The sequence below is a fragment of the Artemia sp. Qi Xiang Cuo genome, chromosome 8, assembly GCF_049724085.1.
Source record: "Artemia sp. Qi Xiang Cuo chromosome 8, ASM4972408v1, whole genome shotgun sequence".
Classification (NCBI taxonomy): Eukaryota; Metazoa; Arthropoda; class Branchiopoda; order Anostraca; family Artemiidae; genus Artemia; species Artemia sp. Qi Xiang Cuo.
Genome location: NC_142801.1, coordinates 9,992,021 through 10,016,442, shown reverse-complemented (window position 1 = coordinate 10,016,442; position 24,422 = coordinate 9,992,021). Strand labels below are relative to the sequence as shown.

The following is a 24,422-nucleotide window of genomic DNA, read 5'->3' as shown; positions in this document are numbered from 1 at the left end:
GTCTTAAATTTGACATTTTAAGATTCTAGATAATTTTAGTAAAATAATTTTTGAAGTAGCAGAGGGTGTCTTACGCAGCTAGGAATATTAGCGAAAACGCTTTAAGCTTGGTTGAAAAGAGGCGAGGTCCTTATTCAACGAGCATTTGAGTGATAAATCATATGTGAATAATAGGAAAATAGTGGAAGTAGAAAAGGCATCAAAATATGGATTAAGGATATGTGGAGTGTTGGCCATGGATAAAATTACTGAGGATCAGTCAGGAATATGCAGTCAGACGGTATAATAGTAAAATAATGCTAAGAAATTGAAAACATGAAATAGAAAAACATGCTAAGAAATTAAGAGGAGGTAGCCAGTCTGGACTGTGCCGGTTAAAGATAGAAAGGGAGCCTCGATTTGGGATAAGAAATATGTTCAAGAGAGATGGACAGAACATTTTAAGGATGTGTTGAAGTTGCATGAAGTGATTTTGAAAAGAATATAAAAATTTGTGAAAATTTGGAAATGAAGGGAGATGTATTTTGCGGAGAAAATTTAGAGACAGTACTAAAATGATTTAGTACTGTTACAACGTTAGAGATAAATTACTGAAGGTTATGAATATGATTATATGATTTTTTTAAAGTGGAAGTACATAAACATCTTGGGAAAATTTTAATGAAAACCCATTATTACAAAGGCGATAAGAGTGAGTGTGGTAATTATAGAGGGCGCTTGGGAAGCTAACTCTTTATATCGGGAAGAAAGTATATAGGAAAGAGCCTATAGAGGGCGCTTGGGAAGCTGACTTTTTATATCGGGAAGAAAGTATATAGGAAAGAGAGCTTATAGAGGGAGTTTGGGAAGCGGACTCTTTATATCAGGAAGAAAGTATATAGGAAAGAGAGCTTGTAGAGGGCGCTTAAGAAGCGGACTCTTTATATTGGGAAGAAATTTTATATAGGAAAGAATTATATAGAAGAAAGTTAGTAACACAGCTTGGAATATTAGTGAAAATGCTTTATGTTTAATAGAGCGGAGCGACAAATCATAGGAAAATAAGAGAAATGTACAGAAAGTGGAGAAACCATTAAAATATGAACTAAGAGTGTAAAGTGGAGGCCATGGATAACATTGCCGGGGATCTGGAAGATGCAGCTTGACGATATAACAGTAAAATACTGTACTGGCATGTTAATAATTTTTTGAGAGAGTAGTCAATCTGAACTTGTCCAAGTTAAAGGTAAAAACGGGGCCACAGTTGGAAGTAAGGAAAGAGTTAAAGAGAGATGGGTAAAACATTTTGAGTATGTTCTAAACCGAGATAGAGTTGCAGGAAAAGACATAGAGGAAAATTACAAGTTTGTGACGCCTTGGATGTGAAGGCGGATTTGTTTGTGAGGAAGAATTGGTGACAGTACAAAAAGGATTAAAAAATAATAAGGCTCCAGGTGTTGATAGTGTGGTAAATGAGTTTCTTAAATATGGTGGTCAATAGGTTAGAAATAAGTTAATGAAGATTATGAATAGGATTTTTGAAAAAGGGGAAGTACCTAACAATTTTTGGAAAACTTTAAACTAAAACCACTTATTACAAAGGTTATAACAGTGAGTGTTGTAGTTACAGACACATTAGCTTGATCTCTGTAAGAAGCAATTTACTTGGTATGATGATACTCTTTTGGCTTAGAGATGCTGTAGACAAAGTTTTAAGAGAAGAATAATGTGGTTTTAGAAAAGGTAGAGAATGTGTCGACCAAATTTTTGCTCCTAGGTTAGTAATTAAAAGTGTCTAAGTTATCAATCACCTTTAGTCCTTAGTTTTATAGATTATAAGCGAATGTTTGATTCTGCTAATAGATGAGCTTTAACAAAAGTCTTATCCTTGCATGGTATACCAAACATACATTGAAGTGATTCGTGCTATGTATGACAATAACACTGCTGCGGTTAAGGTAAGAAATAAGTTTAGCAGCTGGTTTCGTATTAAATCAGGAGTTAAGCAGGGTCGTGTTCTATCCCATTTATATGGATCATTTTGATGGACTTTGTCCTAGGGAACGCCGCAAAGGCTATGAGAGAAAATTGAAGAAGATGGGAAGGTGAAACTTCTCAAGACTTATATTATGCACATGATTTGAGGTTCATAAATAAAAGGCTGCAAGAATTGGTTTGAGAATTAATGTTGGCAAGACTAAGTTGTTTAGACCGGGAATAAATGATAGTGAAAAGGTGATGTTGGGTAACGAGAAGATCGATCAAATGAAGAGATTTACTTATCTGGGTGGTATTATTAGTAAAGATGGTGGATGCAGTAAGGATTTAAAAAGGAAAATGTCCAAGGCACAAGGTGTCTTTTCAAAATTGGAGGAGCTATCGAAGAGTTGACGATAAGTCTGCGAACCAAGATTAGAATATTTGAAGCTACAGTGATGGCGGTGGTAAAGTATGCTTTCAAATCTTGGGCGCTCCGAAAGACGGAGGAGGATTTGTTGGACGTTTTCCAGAAGAATTCTATGCGAACAGTTTTGGGTACCTCTTTGACTGATCGTATATCAAACAACAATTTGTACGAAAAGTGTAGTTCCATCTAACTTTCTAGAGCTATATTGAGAGAAAGGTCGAAATGGTTAGGACACGTTTTGCGGATGAAGGATGAAATATTGCCAAAGATTGTCCTATTTGGCGAAGGGGTGAAGGGGTCCACAAATGGGGTGCGAAGAGATCGTAAGGAAGGAGTTAAAGGAGGTTAGAACTCTTTGGGAGGGGGTAAGAGGGAAGTTTTGAATAAACTGTGATTGAGAAGGAACATGAACAGCTGTGTTGGCCTCATCCAGGGTCGTACCCAGGATTTTTTTTGGAGGGGGAGGGGTTACAAATGGATTTTTATTGGGGGGGGGGGTAAAGAAAAACGACTTTAAAAACGCATCAAAAATTTGTTCACATTCATTTTTGTTGTTTTTACGAGTTGGACAAACATTTTGGGGCGGGGGGGGGGGAACTCCAAACCCTCCCCTAGATATGGCCTTGGCCTCATTAATAGCAAATCGATTGTCAATATCATCTTATTGGCAATATTTGACACGTTGTTTCTTGTGTTTTGGTTTATTTGGCTGTGTTTTGGTTTATTTGGTTGTGTTTTGGTTTATTTGGTTGTGTTTTGGTTTGGTTTTATCGCCTGTTTTTTATATCTCTGGGTAAACCAGTAGCCCTGCTTCAACTTAAAACTAAAGATCGTTATTAGTATTTATTATATATATATATATATCGTTATTATTTGTATTTATTAAGTGAGAGTAATAAAAACTAAATTATTTTAGGCAAATGAGTTGGCTATGGTTTCCATTGAGATCCAAAACCGCTGGGTGAACATTTATGAAGCTCAATTACGGTTCCAAGCCAATTTCACCGGAATCAAATATATTATGTACCATCATCCGTTAATTGCCCTATTTTTTGCTGCTGTATTTGGAGTTGGTTTGTTTGGAATACTTTTAGGGGCTGTTTGGAATAGTATCGGGAAGAGCTTACCGAACAAGGAAAAGAATATGTGAATTTCTATTGTTTTGTTGGTGGAATTTTGTTTTGGTTTTCTAATTTTTTTAAACTTTATGTTGCTTGCCATATATATTTTATCATTCTATAGAGTTACTGTAAACTACTGAAAGCAAAACAGCAACCCTTCTCTTAGTCAGAATAGAGGTGTATCCACTTTTGAAATTTTTTAGGAGAGTATATTAAGTATTAAACTAGTAACTAGTTTACTGGTAACTAGTAAAACAGTTGAACTAGTAACTAGTTTACTGGTAACTAGTAAAACAGTTAAACTAGTAACTAGTTTACTGGTAACTAGTAAAATAGTTAAATTAGTAACTAGCTTACTGGTAACTAGTAATATAAGGGGCGTTTTTCCACTCATCAATGTACATCTTTTGTCAGAAAACGCTTAAAAGTGAAATCTTTGAACAAAGATCTTACATCTTTCTTTATTTTTATGCAAACGTCTTTCATCATTCTGCTCTGATCAGTGGTCTGAGAACAATGATGAGTAGATCATCAAAGTTCTCTCATCATTGTTCTATATGGCAGAACAGTGGCGGTCTTCACACTTTTTGCTAACAGCTGTAACAGCTTTTAGCTGTAAGATCTTAGAACAAAGATGAGTTAAAAAACGATAATCTTTGCAGAAAGATGCAAGATCTTTGTGCTAAAAAACGGGCCTATAGTTAAATTAGTAACTATTGTACTGGTAACTAGCAAAATAGTTAAACTAGTAACTAGTTTACTGGTATAGACAGTACCGACAGCGATCATCATCAGCAGATATACTAAAGCATTAAAATTAAAACTAACATGTTTATACAGAACAAAATGATAACTTCCGGTTCATTCATTAGATTTGTCTGAGAGAATTCAATAACTGGCTTCATCCAAAGTCTTGAGTTGTAAATTCATTTTGCAATTAGAAGACGAAGAAGGTTTTACCACCTTCATTAGAAATTCAACTTGTATTTAGGCAATATTAAACAAGAAAATTTTACAACTCAAGACTTTGGATGAATCCAGTTATTGAACTCTCAGACAAATCTAGCGAATGAACCGGAAGTTATTATTTTGTTCTGTATAAACATGTTAGTTTTAATTTTAATGCTTTAGTATATCTGCTGATAACTATCGCTGTATATGCGGTGGAACTTTTGTATCAGTTTTCCCTGTCTAACAGACGTGTCAGTGTGTCATAGAAAGTCAGTGGGGTCTTGGAAAAAAACATACCTAATTCAAGGTATTTCGTCGAAAATATGAGGATTATACCAAATCGATTAGCATACTAAAATCATCTTCACCTAACAATAGATTTATCCCCATTCGGCTGCACTCTTTTGAACAGATTCTGCCCATTTTCTGACAAGAGGAACTCCTTCAGCCCTCACTGACGTTCACAAGCATGATAGGTATTTCACATCAAGACATGTTGCTCACGTGGCCTTATCAAGGGGTTGGGGAGGTGAGGGGGAAATGCCAAGCTGGGGGGTTAGTGTTTTCCGCCGGTACTTAGTATTGCATTCGCTTTTAAGGATTTTCGAGAGGGGCAGCGAGATTTCCGGGGATGTGGTACCCATTCCTAAATTCAAAAGATTCAAAATACTCTAAAATATCTTAAATATGCAAAGTTTGTCTATTAAGCAACCATTTTAGCCCTAGTCCAGTTCGTTCTTAAGCACCAGCTTGGGGGGTGAATGACTGTACTAATTTTTGCAGGCACTTGCACAAATTTTATAAACACTGGCACAGTAATTGGTTCCGATTTGCAATCCAGTTTTTTTGAAAACCAGTAAATCGCCGCTCAATCAGCGCCAAGATCGAACTGGACCAAACAAGACTGAATTAAAACCAGTAGAATTTTTGCGGCAGATTGCAATTGAAACAAAACTAAACTTCCGCTTCTTAAAAGACGAAAGACACTTCTTTCTTCTTTGTATTTGTTTATAACGCTGGATACATACTACAGCCATATCTACAGATGAATATTTATTATAATTTGACAACGACACAAATTACGTTTAAAAAGGGAACAAAGCCTGACTCTATTGGCTTTTTTTTTTAATTATGTTTACCAAGAGGTGTGGTCAAGAATGATCCAAAAAAATTTCCAGGGGCAGGGGGGAATTACAAAATACTTTTCAGCGGGGGGGGGGGGAGTAAAGTTTTGCCAGACAAATATCACGTTTTTTTAGAAATGTTTCTGAATTTTGCACTTTTTGTGTTCTCGGCCTTATAAGAAGGAAAGGGGGAAGTGGCTCTGGCAGAAGACCCGATCATCGTTATTGGTAGTGTTTCCAGTTCTATGGATTTTTTTGTAGATCTATGGAATTTGATATGTGTCTAGAGACAAAAGAACGCAGTTACGGAGTCTACGGAACACCAACGGGAAAACCGGGATCATATTGAAAATGTCGTATTCACCCTTCCCTAATAACATTCACCCCAAATTGCTAGAGAATTCTACAATAAATTCGAAGTTTCCGTTCGACGCTAGCGCGCCGTCAGACCCAAATTTTAACCCAATCTGACCTGCGACTTTTTCATCTGCGGTATAGGTACTTTTTTCTTAGTGGTTTTCGAACAAGGGCCTTACAAAAAAGGTAATTTTGGAGAACCATGCTGGCCAGCAAAACAGAAAAACATTTCAGAGTTGGGCGAAATTCCTATCTCGTACTTGTGAACGATTACGGCGGAAAAACTTCTTTTTTTTTGCGGTCATGTACTTGGATCATGAGGCTTTTGTGGCGCCTATTGGCTTACGGAAAATTCTACTGTCCGAAGCGCCATCTACAAATTTTCTGCGTCCAATGTTTAGCTGATTATAAAAAGGAGCTAGTGGAAACACTTTTTATTGGTCGAGCTATCTTGCGCAAATTTAAATTTACGTAATGACTGAGGAACGTATCAATTAAAATTTTTTGGAAAGATGCAATCGACTGAAGATTTAAACTACCAAATAATTTATACTGGAAAAATATTATGTCATTTGTGTTAGTTGTTTTTATCTTTTTTAATCTACGTACTATGAAGAAGGCTCAAATATTCATTTGTCTACATTTCGTCATAAAACCAGGAATCTTATCAAGTTCCTTGGCTCTGTTGTTGATGTGATCAAATCACTTACGATATATTATTAATTTGGTCAAATCCATGAAGTTAGGATAAAATAGCTAATTTTTTGTTTCACTGTGACTTACACGCTTTGCCATTTACCATTTGCATAATTAAGATCATCCCTAGACGTAAGCAATGCTAATTGGAGATTAGTCTGCATGACCCCTCCACCTTAATTCCTCACATTCATTATTGACTTGATTTTATTTTATTATCACGTTAAAAATTTTAGGGCGACTATTGACAAGAAAGTACATTTTTCGCGTTGAAGAAAGACTAATGCATCGGCGTCCATTCATGAAAATTTAGGGAGGGGGCAAAATTAATTTTTGAAAATCTAGGGAGGGGGCGAATTTGTCCTTTTTTCAACGAAAATGCCAAAAAAGGAATCTTTCAATGAAAATACTCTCCAAAAAAAGTATTTTTCAAAATCTAAGGGGGGTGGGTAAATACCCCCTGCCCCCTCCTCTTGACGCCACTGAACTACTGTTTAATTTATTCCTATAAAATTATCTCTAATAACGCGAATTAACGTTGACGTTTATGCATCCAGTGATCATAATGTGGAAAAATTAGACTAATCGGAATAAATCTTCTTGGCACCTCCGAACTGGAATATAGTGAAGCACTGATTCTAAAAATTTTCTAGCAAAAAACGTTCCTTCTCCCGTCTAATGTTTCTACTATATAATCGGAGCTCTTCCGTCTTCTTAACCAAAGTCTCCGTCACGGTTGCTTCCATCCGTAATATTCCTTCAATTCGTGTGATCAATTATTAATATTTTGAATTAACTTTTTGGGATCCTAATATGGACAGAAAAAATCGAGAATAAAGGCATTTGAAACAGAGGATGGACCATTTTCTCTAGATTTTGAATCACATGCCTTAAAAATTTATGTGAATAATTTCATGCATGAGTAACGTTACCAGATACGGAGGGAGAAATCTGTCTATCCCTTGAAAACTGAAAAAGGTTGGTACTTTAATTGTTGGTACGTAAGAAAAATCATACGATGGCCATAAAAACATATTTTCCTTAATAGCGGGAATTGTAATGAGGCATACTCTTCCCAAAATGAAACTATGGCTACGTACGGGGATAAGAGGATGGCACTGGGAGATTAATCCGCAAGTGTACATTTTTAGGAGATGTACAGAAAGGACGATGGTCATGAACTCGTGAAAAATTAAAGCAACGAGGAAGAGCCTATTTCCAGCCAAAAAAATACGGAATATTATGATCTGGAGCACCCTTGCAGAGTCTGCATGAAGCTGCCACTCGTTTGGTATCTTCATAAAGAATGTCAAAACTTTTCTTGTTTATAATTCTGTTTTTTATTTCTCTTTTTATAGTTTCCCCTGGAGTTGATGTCTCTGAATTGGGTTTTGATGTTTGTTTGGGTATGAGTTAGTTTGAGTTTTATGGGTTGTTTGATTTGAAGTCATGAGCTACTCCCCTTCTTAGCTTGTGATTTTGGGGATTTTTGAGGTGAGACATTGGATTTTGTTTTCCGTAAAAAAAATGGTATATTTCTTTTTTGTCTGTTCCTTCCTGGCCATAGAGCCTTATAGGGGAAGTTGTTTTGTTGCAAATTTATTGTTTATACGAACTTTGAACTCTGAAGAATATGGTATATCATAAAACATTTATTAGCCATGACTAAAATAATTCACGCATTTATTAATAGCACATGAGAAGACATATTATAAACGAAGGCCGTATCCAGGGGGAAGGGGGTAGGTGGCTTGAACCCCGCCCCCCTCCCCCCGAAATGTTTGTCCGACTCTTAAAAAGGTAACAAAAATAAATATAAACAAATTTTTGATGAATTTTTTAATGCTTTTTTGCCCCCCCCCCCCCCCGAGAAAAAAAAATCCTGGATACGTTCTTGTTATAACCAGAGGCAAGGAGTATGTTTCAGAACTCTACCATCATTAACTATAATTGGTAATGAGTTATTATTTTCGGTCCAAGACAATGAATAACAAAATATTATAGGCAGTCTGTATAACCTCAGAGTAGACTACAATGTTAGGCCCTTTCATATATTATCAGCATTTCAGGGGCTAAATTTACTATTAAGAGCAAATTATCAGGGTCAAGTTTTATCAGGAAAAAAAAAACATGTATAACTATAAGTGCAGAGCGGACTACAATGTTATTCACTTTTATTTATTATAAGTATTTCAGGGGCTAATTCAGGCTTGTTTTGTTATCAGGGTAAAACATATACAGGTAAAATTGGATAACTATAATTGAAGGGTGGACCATAATGTCAAACCCTTTTATCTTTTATAAGCATTTAAGGGGCTAAATTGTTGTCTACCATTTAGAGATAGGAACAAGTAATTAATGACCATTAATGACAAATAAGTTTTGGAACATACCCAAGATCTTATTTTGAATAAACTAATACAAACATTTTTGAAGTTCTAACTACATACAGTTTCAGTCAGTTTTCTTTCTTTTAAAATCTAGCTACGTGAATAAAATAGGCATGGATACACTAATGAGAAAGACATGCTATTCGAAATTTTGGTGATGCCACCCTCAACAACTAAATAAGCAGAAGAAGAGATTCCCCCCCTAGCCGAAGAACAGTTCATATGAGACCCTCCCTTTCAGTTCAGGGCTGAGAGATCCAACTACGAAGCGGTAGCGCAGACAACGACTCCTAATAAAAGACTTGCATGAAAAACGAAACCAAAGCACTTAACTTACAGCTCAAATCCAGCCAGTAAGCAGTGTTCCGACTCCCCCCCCCCCTCCAAAAAAGGATTTTAAAAGACTTTGCGAACATTTTCACTTCAATTTTCCTACTATTTACGCTCTTATTGAGATTGAGCTCCCCGTAGTGAAATGTGCGGCAACCAGTGACAAACCTGCGTACGGATAGTTCATAAGAGACCATCCCTTTCAGTTAAGGGCCGAGAGATCGAGCTACGTAGCGGTAGCGTAGATAAGAACTTCTAAGAACAAATTTGCATGAAAAGCAAAACGAAGATACTTAACTTACAGCTCAAATCCAGCCAGTAAGCAGTGTTCGGACCCCCCCCCCCCCTCCAAAAAAGGATTTTAAAAGGGTTTGCTAACACTTTCACTTCAATTTTCCTACTATTTACGCTATTATTGAGATTGAGCTCCCCGTACTGAAATGTGCCGCAACCAGTGCCGAACCTGCCGACGGATAGTTCATAAGAGACCATTCTTTTCAGTTAAGGGCCGAGAGATCGAACTACGTACCAGTAACGTAGATAAGAACTTCTAAGAACAGATTTGCATGAAAAGCGAAACGAAGATACTTAATTTATAGCTCAGATCTAGCCTGTACGCACTGTTAGGACCCCCCGCCAAAACATGTTTGCCTATATTTTCACTTCAATTTGCCTATTATTTACACTATTATTAAGGTTGAGCTCCCGATGTTGAAATGTCGACCTCCTCCAAAAACAAAAGCCAGTGTACTACCTGACCAGTCTGTCCAAGGAATTAAAGTTAAACCATGTTTCGTAAGTTAGAAGCTTTACGTTCCGTAGTTTTTTTTTGTTTAATTATCTGAATACACACCAAAATATATAAGGAGACAGGAATAATTTTGTTGAAAACAAATTAAACGACATCAAATCATGAAGAAGAAACTTGAAATAACAGAATATAAGCCTCACGAATTAAATGGAAAATATAACAAATTATAGTGACTCTAAAACCTGACGAACTTAGGGTGCTTATGCCTGAATAAGTATACCTAATGAATATTTACTAATATTCATTACTAGTAATGAATATTGACAAATATCTATCAATATAATGTGATCAAAAACCTCACTAAGAGTTTCTTCTACCAATGAATATTTATCAATATAATGTGATCAAAAACCTCACTAAGAGCCTCTTCTACCAATGAAAGTAAATACTAACTTTTTTTTTTCTTAATGATCACTAACAGCCTTAAAGCTGATCTTCGGTCTTTTCTAATCAGGCTTGAGACTAATACTACTTCAGCAACCTTGTCACACACGATTTATCCATATGAGGCCAAAAAATGGCGAACACCCCTTTTCGGTTCCATAAAGTTCATTACTTCTGCTTTGATCATCTCCTTATGATCTTAAGTCATTTTGAACTGGCAAGCAAGGTCTAAGAGGCGCGAGGACTAGGACACAGGCTTAAAAATAGTGACCCCAAGCAATCGAGTAACAATAAGGGTTAGACTAGAAACTTAAAAGCATAACTAGCAACCTAGACTAGAGACACCTCAAAAATGACTGAGGTCTTAGTGTAATCTTCTGATTAACGTTGGCATAAAGAATAGACAGCTTCATATAATGAAGCTAAGATCATTACCCCAAAACAAACCCCCCTGTGTACAAATACGAGGGAGGGCCACCCTGTCTACAGTCTATTTTTAGGAAGGAGGGAGAGGGGTACAAAGTATAAATATTCAGTAGATATATCAATTTCATGCATTCTTTAATGCTAAAGATAATAACCGGTATAAACGTGCCCTAAGTGATTTTATTATACTGCGACAGCTCTGAAGATCATGCTTGTAACCGTATGCAATCTGTAGTTTGTAAGCGATAAGTATAGTCGTATCTACAATGGCACTGAAGCACTAGTGACCAAACTAATCATGCTGGTCATCTGAAAGCCACCTCCTCGGGGAGAATAAGCTGGACCATTTTTTGTCTAGATACCAAAGGCTGGCGAATCCAAGGGATACATTTTTTCGAAGGGATGTACCGCTAATCCCAGATATTTTAGGTCACTTCAAGAGATCTGATTATAGCGTTAGGGTGTCTATAGTGGAAGCCCGGAAGTCAGTGACTTCAATTTGTCAAGTTTTATTGTTTTTTCTGTTTTTCACGTTTGTTTCTGTACATATAGCCACAGCCATATAGCCACAGCCTTTCACAGCCACTGCAATACATCTATGTATGTGTGCCTATACATTCGACAAGTACTTGTATGCCTATATCTCTCATTTACTTGGACTATCTGTCATGGCTTTTCTCTGTCTATAATTAGCCATGTCTTGATGCAACCTATGCAACCTACTGCAAAATATTTGATAACTTCAATTCACGTTATCAAGTATTTTGCAGTAGGTTGCATCAAGACATGCCTAATTGTAGACAGAGAAAAGCCAAGACAGGTAGTCCAAGTAATTGAGAGGCAAATGTTTAAATGGCTGGGGCACGGGTAAATGGCAGGAGAAAGGGGATTCGGCCCTGATCTGAATTAAAATCACAGATTTTTACAGTTTTCTGTACAATTTGTTATATTTTCTACATAATTCATGTATTTTTCTGGCTTTTTTTGAATTATTCTCCCTCCCCCCGGAAGAAGTAGAAAAATACCCGTGCGTACCTATTACACGAATACTTTGTGATTTGACCTGACCGGAAGGCAATTTTTTTTTTATCCATAGGTGAAAGTAGATATGAAGAAAATCTGAATAATTCTACAACAATAACAATATTACTACAAATTACTATAAATTATCACAAATTAAATAAGGTTAACTCAACTAAAGCTAAAAACTTTTCATGACCTCGTTTGTAAGGAATGGGTCTTGGAAGTTTGTAAACACATTGGAAAGCACTGTAAAGAAAAACTCATTTTAAAAACACCAAGTCACATGGAGAGAAAAAAAAAACTATATGTTAACAACTAGTGCTCAACAAGAAGCCACAGGAGGCTCTGTACTACGAAGCACAGTGAATCCAAACCAACAAAATTGTTGACTTTCATTTAAACTATTGATAATAAAATAAAGAGCCATCTAAAGTTTCTGCGTAACACAATATTTTTTACGGGGAAAAGGGAACGGTGTTTTTTAGGCTAAAGTATCCAGGTTTCCAGTAACCAGGCTTAAATTAATTTATTTAATTGTCATGTTTTTTATTAATTTAAATGAAATTCAAATAATTTTTTTTAATTTTAATTTCGTTTAATTGAAATTAAAAAATCTAATGAAGTAAATTTAATAACTGAATAAATTAAATAAATTATAATATAATAAAATTTATGATAATAAATATATAATAATAATAAATTACGAATAATAAATAAATTTAATAATAACTAAATTTGAAATAACTCAAATAAATTAAATTTAAATAAGTTTGAATTTTAAATTTAATTTCATACTTTCATCAATTTTATTTGAATTTCATGCCCATTTTCATGGGTTTTTTTAGTGAGGGGTTGACGGACACTTCTATGGCGGTTTATCTCTCCTCCCTCCTTTCTTATACTATTTTTGTACATATTTTAACAGAAAAACAACTATGGGAAAACAGATGTCTTCTGACAGACTTTTAGAAAACAAAGGATTTTGATTCTAGTGCCTGAATTCGAGATTCAAAATACGACTGCCATATTAAATATTACGGACGATCTTTCATTCATACTTATTAAAGATGTTATAAATTATCCAATTCTTCATTAAAATTTACTTATAATTAGTTGGTAAATCCAGTTATCCAGTTTGACAGACTTTTAGAAAACAAAGGATTTTGAGTTTAGTGCCTGAACTCGATATTCAAAATACGACTGCCACATTAAATATCACGGACGATCATTCAAGATGTTATAACTTACCCAATTCTTCATTAAAATTAACTTATGTACAAATGTTGACAACATTATGTACAAATGTTGACAAATGTACAAAAAAACCTTAGATGGCAGTTAACAAAATTCACTTGAGTCAGTAATTTTGCTGTTTTGAATTATCTGTGCTGTGAAGCTTTTCATGTTAAAAGAACTCTGAATACGGGTAGTGTGGCTAGTAACTTCATTCTTCTACTTCTTCAGCAAGTATAGCGTTCGCGGCATTTTGCGGTTGGTGACCCCAAACTCTTGAAGCACTCCTGTTAAAAGAAGATAATTAGAAAAACCATGTCCATGAGGTGGGGGAAGGGACGTTAGACTAAAACGGACCGAACGTACCAAAAATTGCTGTAGGAATTTAATAATAGTTATAACATTAATAGAGTCTATATCACACAAACTTTTACAATCGCTTCCCACTGTTAAACAAGAGTCATTCGATTTCATAAACCAATAGTATTATTCTCAGCCAGACTGTAGTCCCATTTAACGATAAACACAAAATTACGCTCACAACCAGGATGTACGCAAGGAGGGGGCCTCCCCCTCCCCCAAAATCCCAGATTTGGCAGAATTTCCGGTCAATTCTCATTCAAGTTATCAAATATTTTTTTTATTACCCCCCTTCCCGAAAAATCCCTGCTTAACTACCTGTATACAACACCAGCACTTATAATGTATCCTATGCATAATTTGGTGAACTGGACAACGACCAAATTTTTACGGGTATTTTTTTAAAATTCACTAATCCGAGTGAAGAATTATGGTATAATCTATGAAATAAAAAAACAGAATGTCTTGATAGTTGTTTTAGCATCTATATGATGAATATGAGAAAAGATACAAAGAGATATAATTAGCACATAATACTTGGGAAAATTAGTGTCTTAAAATTCATACTCTAGCCGACTGTGTTTAAGATTAAGTTTTTTTTTTTTTTTTTTTTTTTTTTTTTTTTTTTTTTTTTTTTTTTTTTTTTTTTTTTAGATATCTTTTTTATCTTGCCGTTCATATATTCAGTGTATTTTATTGATATTATGCTTATTTTTTTTTCTTTGTGTGTGTCTGTCTAATGATGTACTTTCGTTCCAATTAACTTCAATGAAATATATCGATTTCAATAATTATTCTTTTTTTTGTTACATGCATGTTCCCACAAGTCATTGCGTCAGTTTGGGATTTTAATCCTTTGTTATCTTGAAAATGATTTTACTTGTATTGGTCTCATGGGTACATTAATGCAGTGCAGCTTTAGCGTTACATATTTTTTATTTTTTTTATTTCAGGAAATGAGTAGTATGATTAATGATTTAAGAAAGTCACTAAATTTATCTGAAATTATTATTATTAATTTGTTCAATAATATAAAATGTATATGTATCTTACTTATTGGTATGACTATTGTGATTTTATTTATTTATTTATGTCGTTAACCTTTGGTCTGGTGAGTTTGGTCGCGGAGCGGATCTACCATCCACCATAAGTAAAATGATTAATTCTTTTAGTGACCAGGGTGATGTTAACTCTTTGGGGGAAAGTTTTGTTGAGTTACAAAATAATCCTTTAGATATAGAAAGTAAAATTAATAATTCAGTTGGAAGTAGAAATAGGTATTATAATGATCCTAAATTAGTTATTGAAAGTAAATATGTTTCGAAATTAAGTGGTTCTGCCTCTTCTAAACAAGATGGTATTTTTTCTGTGCTTCACCTAAACATTCAGGGACTTTGTTCCTCTTTTGATGAGCTAAAACGGATCGTCAGTGGTGGAACTCCGGATGTTATTGGTTTATGTGAAACTTTCCTGGATTCAACAAAGGATATGCTTTTAGATATCCAAAGATTTAGGATGGAGAGGATGAACCGGAAACAGATGGCGAAAGGTGGCCTTGCCCTGTATATTGCCAATCATCTTGTATATAATTTCCGAAGTGATTTGAGTAGAAATGAGGAAGGAATCTTTGAATCCCTTTTTATTGAGATTAAGTCAGGTTGTAAGAATTTAGTAGTCGGTTTGGTTTACGGATCCCCTAGTGGACCTACTCATTCGTTTATGAGAATTCTAGAAGAGGTTTTGGACTTAGTCCAAAAGCATCCTTGCGAACTAATCCTTATTGGGGAGTTCAACCTTAACCTGCTGCATCAAAATTCTGCTTCGGCTGCAGATTTTTTGTCAATTATGCTTTCTGCGGGAACTCTACCTTCAGTTTGAATACCAACCCGAGTTACTGAGATGCATGCATCACTTATTGATAATATTTTTCCGTCACTAGATGTCTTAGATAATTCGGTGATGATTAGTGATATTTCTGATCATTTCCTTGCTATTTAACGATATAGGACCGCTGATTGATCGCAGCGTAAAGCTTCGCCATCTAATCTCCCATTTTTCCGTTTTGGTGTCAGTGAGATCAGTCTACTTAAATCTCGTTTGACTGATCAGCCATGGGATAGTTTGGATTCTGAATTGAATTTTATCCGCTCTTTTGATTTCTTTTATGATTCAGTAAAAGAAGGTATCCTAGAAGTTTGCCACCAGAATCCAAAGCCTGATACCTCGAAAAGGATAGTACTGCTGAATCCATGGATGACTTCAGGTCTCCATAAAAGCTGGAAAAGGAAAAATTATCTGTGGAAACTATACAAGGCTTCGTCATCTGCTTCTCATCATCAGCGATTGAAGGCCTATGGGAATATATTTAATTCTCTGTGTCGGAAGGCCAAGTCTCTGTATTATCACAGGAAATTTTCTGAGTGTGGAAAGGATGTTGGGAGGACATGGATAATTATTAATTCTGTACTTAAACCTACTCCCCCTCCGCCTTCAGTTCCAAAAACGCTGATAGTTGACGGTAAAATTGTCCAAGGAGAAGAAAATATTCAGCTAGAGCTTACGTCTTATTTTGCTAATATAGTAAAAACGACTGCTTCATCTGCGAGTTCTACAACTCCTCGTTGCGATTTCAGAGCCTATCTTGGACCCCCATGTTTAAAGTCAATGGTCTTGAACCCTTATTCTGAGTTTGAGATAGCTCGGATCATAAATACCCTTAAAGGTTCTTCGTCTTCAGGGCCAGACAGACTTCCTACAAGGGTTGTCCGTTCTGTTCTGCCTGCTATTCTGTCACCTTTGACTAAGCTTGTTAATATGTCTGTCGTGAAAGGAATTTCCTTTTAATCACTCAAGCGAGCTAAGGTAATAGTGCTGTATAAAGGTGGGCTCCAGAGTGATCCTGCTAATTATAGGCCAATTTTTCTTTTATCTGTTTTCAGCAAAATTTTTGAGAAGGCTATGCTATCCAGGCTTCTTAGTTTTCTGGATGTCAAAGAATTTTTGCATGATTTCCAGTTTGGATTCCGAGCAAATCACTCTACAGAGCATGCTTGCGCATCTCTCTTTAATGTCAGTCATTCGGCATTAGATTTTGGTCTTATCCCGGAAGCTGTATTTTTGGATATTTGTAAAGCCTTTGATTCTTTGACTCATCAGATCCTTCTTTGGAATCTATCGCATATTGTTATAAAATCAAATGTTTTCTCTTGGTTTGAATCATATCTTTCTGGTAGACTTATTTCAATTGATTCGCTTTTACGGAACACTTCTGAAGTAGAATATGGTGTCCCCCAGGGATCTGTTCTTGGCCCCGTTTTATTTCTGATTTATGTCAATGATCTGATTTCAGCAATCAAAAACACCAGTCCTCTAATATGCTGCAATCTTTGTCATCCGGATGTTCCTTCGTGTCCCAATGCTACTTCTAATGAACATTGCCTCGTAGCTTTTGCTGACGACAGCACTTTTGGGACTCTAGGGAGGATGGAATGTGATGTCATGTCTAATCTGGTGGCAATATTTGAGAGAGTAGTTTCATGATTTGAGGCGAATTACTTGGCCTTGAATGTTACCAAGTCACATTTTCTTATTTTTTCTCGAATTGGTGTAGCTTTCCCTCAACTGACACAGCTTCAGGTGTCACAAGGCTCCTTGTGTAGACCAAAGAATCGGTTGGTCCGGATTCTTGGTATCCTGCTTGATGAAAACCTTTCGTTTAGACACAATATAGCCATTATTAGGGTTAAGGTCTCACAGAGTTTGGGTGTCATTTGAAAACTCAAACACACCTTTCCTGGATCTATTCTGAAGCTTCTTTTTTTCTGCCTTGTCCAGTCATATGTCTCTTATTGCCCCATAGTATGGATGTCTACTTTTCCTTCTACACTGCGGTCGCGTTATGTAATGTATTATAAAACACGGCGTCTGGTTATGGACACCCACCGTTCTTCCCCAAGACCGCTTCTAAATCTACAGTCTATCTACATTCTTTCTTGCGCTTCTTTTGTTTTTCATCAGCTTCATGGCGATCTTCCAAAATCCCTTCAAAAAATTTCTCAGTTTATTTCTGATTCAGCTCCATATAACCTTCGTTCGTCACATAATATCTGCAGTCCTCCTACTTCCACTGTGCGGTCAGATTTCAATCCCCTCATCGCTTGTCATCAGGTTTGGAACTCCCTGCCTTCTTCAGTACAGAAATGCCATTCGTTTGGCACTTTCAAGAGGATTCTTAAGGACCATTTAGTTAAAAATCAAACTTAATAATTTTTTTTTTTTTTTTTTTTTTTTATTTTTTTTTTTTTTTTTTTTTTTCGAGTTTATGTCCTCTGAATGTTTAGTTATGTTTTATGGTGGTCTTCTCTGCGCTATGACTCCCAGGCCTCAGGTATGACTATAAATATTTATTGCTGAAACTTGTATAGTTCACTAAGGAGTAGCATTCAAGATGACGGGTTAAATTTTATTGCTTTTGTACCATTTTATTACAGTCCAATAATTATAAGCCTTATGACTGAAATAACCCATAAACGTCAATTTTGCTACCTAGTCAAAAAATAAGCAGAGCTGATTGAATTGGAATTTATATAGTTTTAAATACAAGCTTAAAAGGGTTGTACATGGCTTAAGTTATGATTTTTTAATATCTTGGATAAGAGTTATGAATAATATCGTAACAGCTATTATGATGTTGGTTCTACCTGACAATACACATAATTCTGTTTCGACGACAGGAATTCGCTTATAGTAATAATAATATATATATATGTTTTTTGTTGTTTTTTGTAGTCTATTTAATATAATTAATAAATTTAGTTTATTTATTCTAATTTTTTCTATAGTTTCCATTTTATCTATATTTTCTTTTCTTCTCCTTCATATATGAGTAAGTGATCATTTTAAATTTTCTTTAGTTTTTTATCTATGAGTATGTAATTCATATGTCGTCTCTCTTTGTACAGGCCAATGAGCCTTTGAGGGATTAATAACATGTAATATTGTAAGTGTATTTAATGAAGAATAAAACTTATCTTATCTTAAAACCTTTTCAAACGTGATTCTTGCCATTCAAATATTTTTACTTCTGTAGTACAAGCGTGACGTGGAAATCAAGGAAGGATACGGTTCATTCACAAACCTCTGCTATTTCATGGACATGCGCGATGACAAGGTGGTGGGGCATTAAGAGAAAATCGAATATAAGTTACAGTTTTGATTGTGCGCAGAAGAGCATTTTTTGCTAAAACAGTGTATATTTTTTCCGTATTCATTTGCAAAAAAAATTGGGGAATTACTATAACTTATTAATATAATTATGTTTATTATATCATTATATCTATTTACATAAATTATTAACATAATCAAACTATATTATACAATTCCCAATTAACTTTTCTCACTTTTCTTATTTCGTAAATGAATTCTCAATTCGAGACTGAAGTTTCATATTCGAATTTCAGCAACCATTGTAGGATGGTTATATCATTTAATACATCGTGATATTTTATAACTGAAGAGTAATCATTTTTGTGCATAAGTTAAAGTTAAAGGCACACGCAAAAAACGCAAAAAGAATAAAACAACTTACAACAAATGAATTGGTTTGAGATTCTCGGCTGTGATTAATAACGCCAAAGTGTATAAGATACTCCAAAACCTGAAAGGACTAAGTATGGCAGCCCAAAAACCATTAGCAGTGTACAAAATAGCAGTCTGAAAAAAAAGATAAAATAGGATAAAGAAAGATCACAAGATGGCACTAAATAAGTATAAATTGTTTAGGGACAACGGTCAACTAGGGACCAGGTCAATTCAATCTGATACCGAAAATGAAAAAAATAAACACAAAACATTATCACCAAGTGTAATGGAGACAATAAAACCCCCAACCCAAATCACCTACAAAACTCCCCGCCAACCTCGTGATCAAGGGTTCAGTTTGTGCCTTCAATCATACAACTGAAAATTCTTACAAAACTCTGATTTTAACAATATATACTATGTCCAAAATGTATTCATGGAGCCTCATAGATTGTCACCAAAATAAGAAAATCACAAAATATTATTACCAAGTTTAATAGAGACCGCAAAACCCCCAATCCAAATCACGTAGACAATTTCGGAGACCACACTGCCTTTCCATCAGTGGCGGATCCAGAAGGGGGGGGGCGCCCCCCCCCTAGCGTTGTTTAACATTGTTTATTTTACTTGATTAGCTCAAGTTTGCGTTATTTAAATTTGCTCATAATACGTTTATTGCATTTATCTTTTTTGCCCCCCCCCCTAATTTTTTTTTCGAATCAACCTATTTTGCCCCCCCCCCCCCTAAAAAAATCCTGGATCCGCCCCTGCTTTCCATGATGATAAAATAAAATTTCAAAATAGGGATAAAATCTTTTTTAATAGACAGTGTATAGAAATTCACAAAAATACCAGATATTTCGGTCACATATACAGTGACCGTCCTCAGACGGTCACTGTATATATGACCGAAATATCTGGTATTTTTGTGAATTTCTATACACTGTCTATTAAAAAGGATTGTATTCCTATTTTGAACTTTTATTTTACCCAAATCACCTACAAAACTCCCCACCAATATCATGATCAAAGGTTCCCTTTGTGCCTTCAATTCTACAACTAAACCCACAGAGCCCGACTCAGATTTCAAAAATATATATCATGTCAAAAATGTATTGATGGATCCTCATAGATTATGGCATTTTTGGCGATGTTGAGATTTTTTTTTTTTATTTTGGGCAATGTTTGGGACTACGTGAGCTTCTATAATTTCAATGTCTTTATAGTACTATTTAAGAAGTAGCAAATTTTTGTCAGCACTACTTTAGTTAATCAAGATTGTTTTTTTATTTACTAAGTTTTGTCTAACAATTATAAGCAATACGAAAACACTTGTTATATTCATACCAGCAGATGCATTTAGAGCTGAATATGGTGGCTACTATGCCTCAATTTAGGAGAAACTGAATTAAGGAATTCAACTCTTAAAGATGGGACAACTAGTAAAACCTTCAAAAATGTCTAAATTCTTTTCGAAATTCTTGTTAGAAATTCTTTTTTGAAAATAAGTTCACCGGTACAGCCTAATAATTAAAATTGAATGAGAATGACGGCCTGAAATTAAGAAAATCACTACTTTACTATGTCCACACTTTTTTATCTTTTTATCCTAAAACCATGTTGCTAATTAACATGCAATCTCACTAAATCAGCAGGACCGCGGTCCAAACTTTGCTGGATGACTGGCCCTTTTCTCTGAGGAGTGTTGTCTCTTGAGATTAATATAGCGAAGGAAGTTATGTGGCTTTGGTTCTTTGATATGGCAATTTTATGTTTGCGATGCATAGGGTGTACCAAAGTTATCTATAAGTGAAGAAAACATATGTTTAAAGAGGAACAACAGGCGGTTTTCAACAAGTACATTTTTACTGCATAGTTAAATACATAATTATAATTATTTTTCCTTCAGGCTTCCTTTTATTGAATAACTGGTATATCTTGTCGCTACACGATGTGTACTTTGTAGTGTAGACCTTGCTTGAATATATGAATATTCGTTTTGGTTCCGTTTCTCACCATATTTGAAAAATTCACTTTTCCAATCAGTAGAATGTTGCTAGACATAAATAAAAGCTTCCAGAAGAACAGAAATATACAATCCCAAAAGAATGTACTATATCTGTTCTTTTACGGATGGATTTTTAAAAGTTTTCTTCTTGAGAAATTTTATAGGGAAATCTTAAACAATTTTGCTTTTATCAAACATTCCAGTCAGAATTCATAAGGCGACGTCGCTTAGTCATTAGGTTTGACAAAATGTACCGACTTCTGTCAGACTTAAGGTTTGCAACAATTCATATAGCGGACTCTTTAGAAGACTATCCCATTTGATTATCATGCCACGAAGTTACCATAGGATGTAATACAAACAGTCCGATATCATGTTTTTCTCCCAACGCGAAATTCATGTAAGAAAAATGAGAGGCCAGTTAGCCTTAAGAAAGTGAATAACTCACGAATGGTTACGATTGCTGTATAGCAGTGTATGACAACCAAATTATGCTTATGGAACCAAAAATCATCGTTAAGTATGGAAAGGTACGTTGAGATCGGAGCAGAACAGGATAAAATAGAAATAAGTGTTCTGTTCAGAAGGAGAACAATGGTTATGTAAAGTGTACTATATTTTTCAATTTTTGGAGTCAATCAAGACTGAATATCCATTTCACAAGAAAATCTAATCGTGTGAAAAGGGCTTAAGGCATCGGCATTAGATTGTTTGAGAATCCTCATGCAAGGAGCAGGAGATAAAGAGGAGTCAGTTAAGTGTTTGGCTGGTAACTAGAAACATGACTCTGTAAATTTCTGGTATTATATACCGCTATTCTACGAATTTACAATGATTCTGCCAAAATCTGGCAGAATCACAGCCAGTAAGTCAGAAGAAACTGTCCGTCATTCAGTAAAATCCTTTGGCTAGCCATTCCTACAAAGGGTGCGGTAAAATGTAACGTTATCATTAAGTATGGAACGACGTGTTGGGATCAAAGAATATGTATGGGCTTCGGTGGTCAGGTCATTAATATATTACCCTTTGGAATGCAGACTGTATAAGCATATGGAATAAGATGGCAGTACTTAGGAAGATAAAATAGACACAAGTGCCATGTTCAGAAGGAGAACTCATATTATGTAAAATGTGACAAGTCTTTCCGTTTTCGGAGTCATTCAAGTCTGAATTTTCAATTCAGAAGAAAACCTAATCGTATGAAAAAGGCTTAGGGCATCGATATTAAAATCTGTGAGGATTTATAATGATTAAATTCGAGGAATTTACAATAATTCTACCAGAATCTTGATCATAGCCAGTAAAAGTTGGAAGAAATTATCAGTCAGTCACTAAAGTCTTCTGGCTAGCCATCCTCATAAAAGATGCGACCAGTGACTAATTTGCCTTTCAGCACAATGGTATTTGCTTTCACATTGGCTCAGAAGGCCTATCAATCTTGTTAACATAAATAAGCATCTGGTAAACATGTTGATAGGCTTGCGGTAAAATTGCAGTTTAGCGGCTCTTCTGAAGGAATCATTTTATATTCTCGTGCTATATTATATAATCATGGTATATTATAAGGTATTATATTTCTCTTTCTTCTCTCTCCCTTTCTTCTATTAGACATGAATTCATAGGTATGGCAATTAGACTTGTATGCAGGAGTTTTTCAGAAAGGGGGGGGGGATAAAAAAAACAAATTTTATTTGACAATTTGAATGAAAAGTGTCCAGAAATTCGGGAAAATTTAGGAATGCTAATAGAACAATCGAACAACTCAAAAGCTGAGAAATGAAAACACAGCTTACGGCTGAGCTTGAAAGACTTCTAAATGAGAGACATAAATCAGGAAACTGGTTTATACATGCTGAGGACTCAACCAAAAAGGAATTGCTTTTCATCGACTTTGTTTCTTTGCCGTTAAATCGTTTTGAACAGAAGTGACGCAATCAAGAAACAGAAAAATGCACGAGAAACGTATAATGTCGGCATATATTTGCGGGAAAATGAAATCCTGAGGTCAAGGGTTCAAGACCTGATGTCGCTGGTTATTTGGTTTGGAACGGCAGTCAATGGTGTGACGGTCTAAGCTCAGCTAGAGTTTACCCAGCCCTAAATGAGTGCCAGGAGGAATCTGAGGAAAAACACAGAAAGTGTATGATAATTTGCCCCCGACCACACATCACACCCCCGGCCGAAGGCATCAAATCAGGAGATTGGTACCTGTGCAACGCAGATCGTTGGTCAGCATGCGATTTTTTTTTTTAGTTAAGTTTATAAATCTGCACATCAGGATTGGGGGGGGGGGGGTGTATAAAGTTAAGTGCTTTTAGGAAATTACATAAGTAGGTGTTTTAGGATTTTACAGTGTTTCCTTTTGAGTGGGCATAAATGTAGAATAATACCGGAAATTTTTAGTGACTAAGAACAATTTACGTACTTAAGCTCTATAACAAGGTTTAAAGTAGCAATGTGAAAGGTTCACAGCATTTACAGCGTTCTACGGTCATCTATAAATTTCATAAACTAACCATATATTCAAACAGAGTATGGATCTACGGAAAACCGCTGCGAAGTGCGCCTTTTCTGATGGACGCATTCGTCTTTTGCTGCTCATCCTTGTGGTTTTCCGAAAGATACATGCGTTGAAAAAATCCAAGGCATGTAGTTAAAACGCTTACGAATTATGGAAGAAAAGAACATAGAGGCAATTGAAAGGCCGCTTTTAGCTTTTAAATTTCATAACATAATATATGACAAAAGTCATCTAAGCAAACAACAAAAACACGAAGAACAATAGGGAAATCTTTTTGCAAGACAGTGGAGATAATTTGAATGAATATTTCGACCCTATGTCCAAGGGCCGTCCTCAGCAAGACAAAAATATATAAAAGAAAAAAGACTCACAACAACATGCGACCAATAAAACCAAAAATTAAAAATTTTTTAATTATTTTTCTTTCATCTCATTGAATCGCCTTATTTTAACTTATTTGTTATCAGTCCTGGTTGAACTTCGCTGAAGTAAGGATGCTAGCACCGCTTTGAAAAATTTTTAATTTGTGGTTTTATTGGTCGCATGTTGCTGTGAGTCTTTTTTCTTTTATATATTTTTGTCTTGCTGAGGACGGTCCTTGGACATAAGGCCAAAATATTACTTCAAATTATCTCCACTGTCTTGCAAAAAAATTTCCCTATTGTTCTTCGTGCTTTTGTTGTTTGTTATGGAAAGGCAGTGTGGTCTTCGTCGCTATTTT

At 35.4% G+C, this 24,422-nt stretch overlaps 2 protein-coding genes across 6 annotated transcripts in view; one reads left to right on the top strand and one right to left on the bottom strand.

The window, feature by feature from the left end:
* The window catches only part of Seipin (lipid droplet biogenesis associated protein seipin), a 54,211-nt gene extending 50,586 nt beyond the window's left edge, over positions 1 to 3,625 (top strand). For all 3 annotated transcript variants that reach the window (XM_089093201.1, XM_089093202.1, XM_089093203.1), the window contains one exon: positions 3,303 to 3,625. In XM_089093201.1, coding sequence (XP_088949327.1) covers positions 3,303 to 3,536 — 234 coding nt within the window. In that variant the 3' untranslated portion in view covers positions 3,537 to 3,625. The remainder of the gene's footprint in view (positions 1 to 3,302) is intronic.
* A 9,212-nt stretch (positions 3,626 to 12,837) lies between these two features.
* The window catches only part of LOC148949147 (transmembrane protein 62-like), a 194,378-nt gene continuing 182,793 nt past the window's right edge, over positions 12,838 to 24,422 (bottom strand). For all 3 annotated transcript variants that reach the window (XM_089092848.1, XM_089092847.1, XM_089092846.1), the window contains exons 14-15: positions 19,180 to 19,304; positions 12,838 to 13,519 (exon numbers count right to left, since the gene is read on the bottom strand). In XM_089092848.1, the coding sequence (XP_088948974.1) occupies positions 13,444 to 13,519; positions 19,180 to 19,304 (201 nt within the window). In that variant the 3' untranslated portion in view covers positions 12,838 to 13,443. The remainder of the gene's footprint in view (positions 13,520 to 19,179; positions 19,305 to 24,422) is intronic.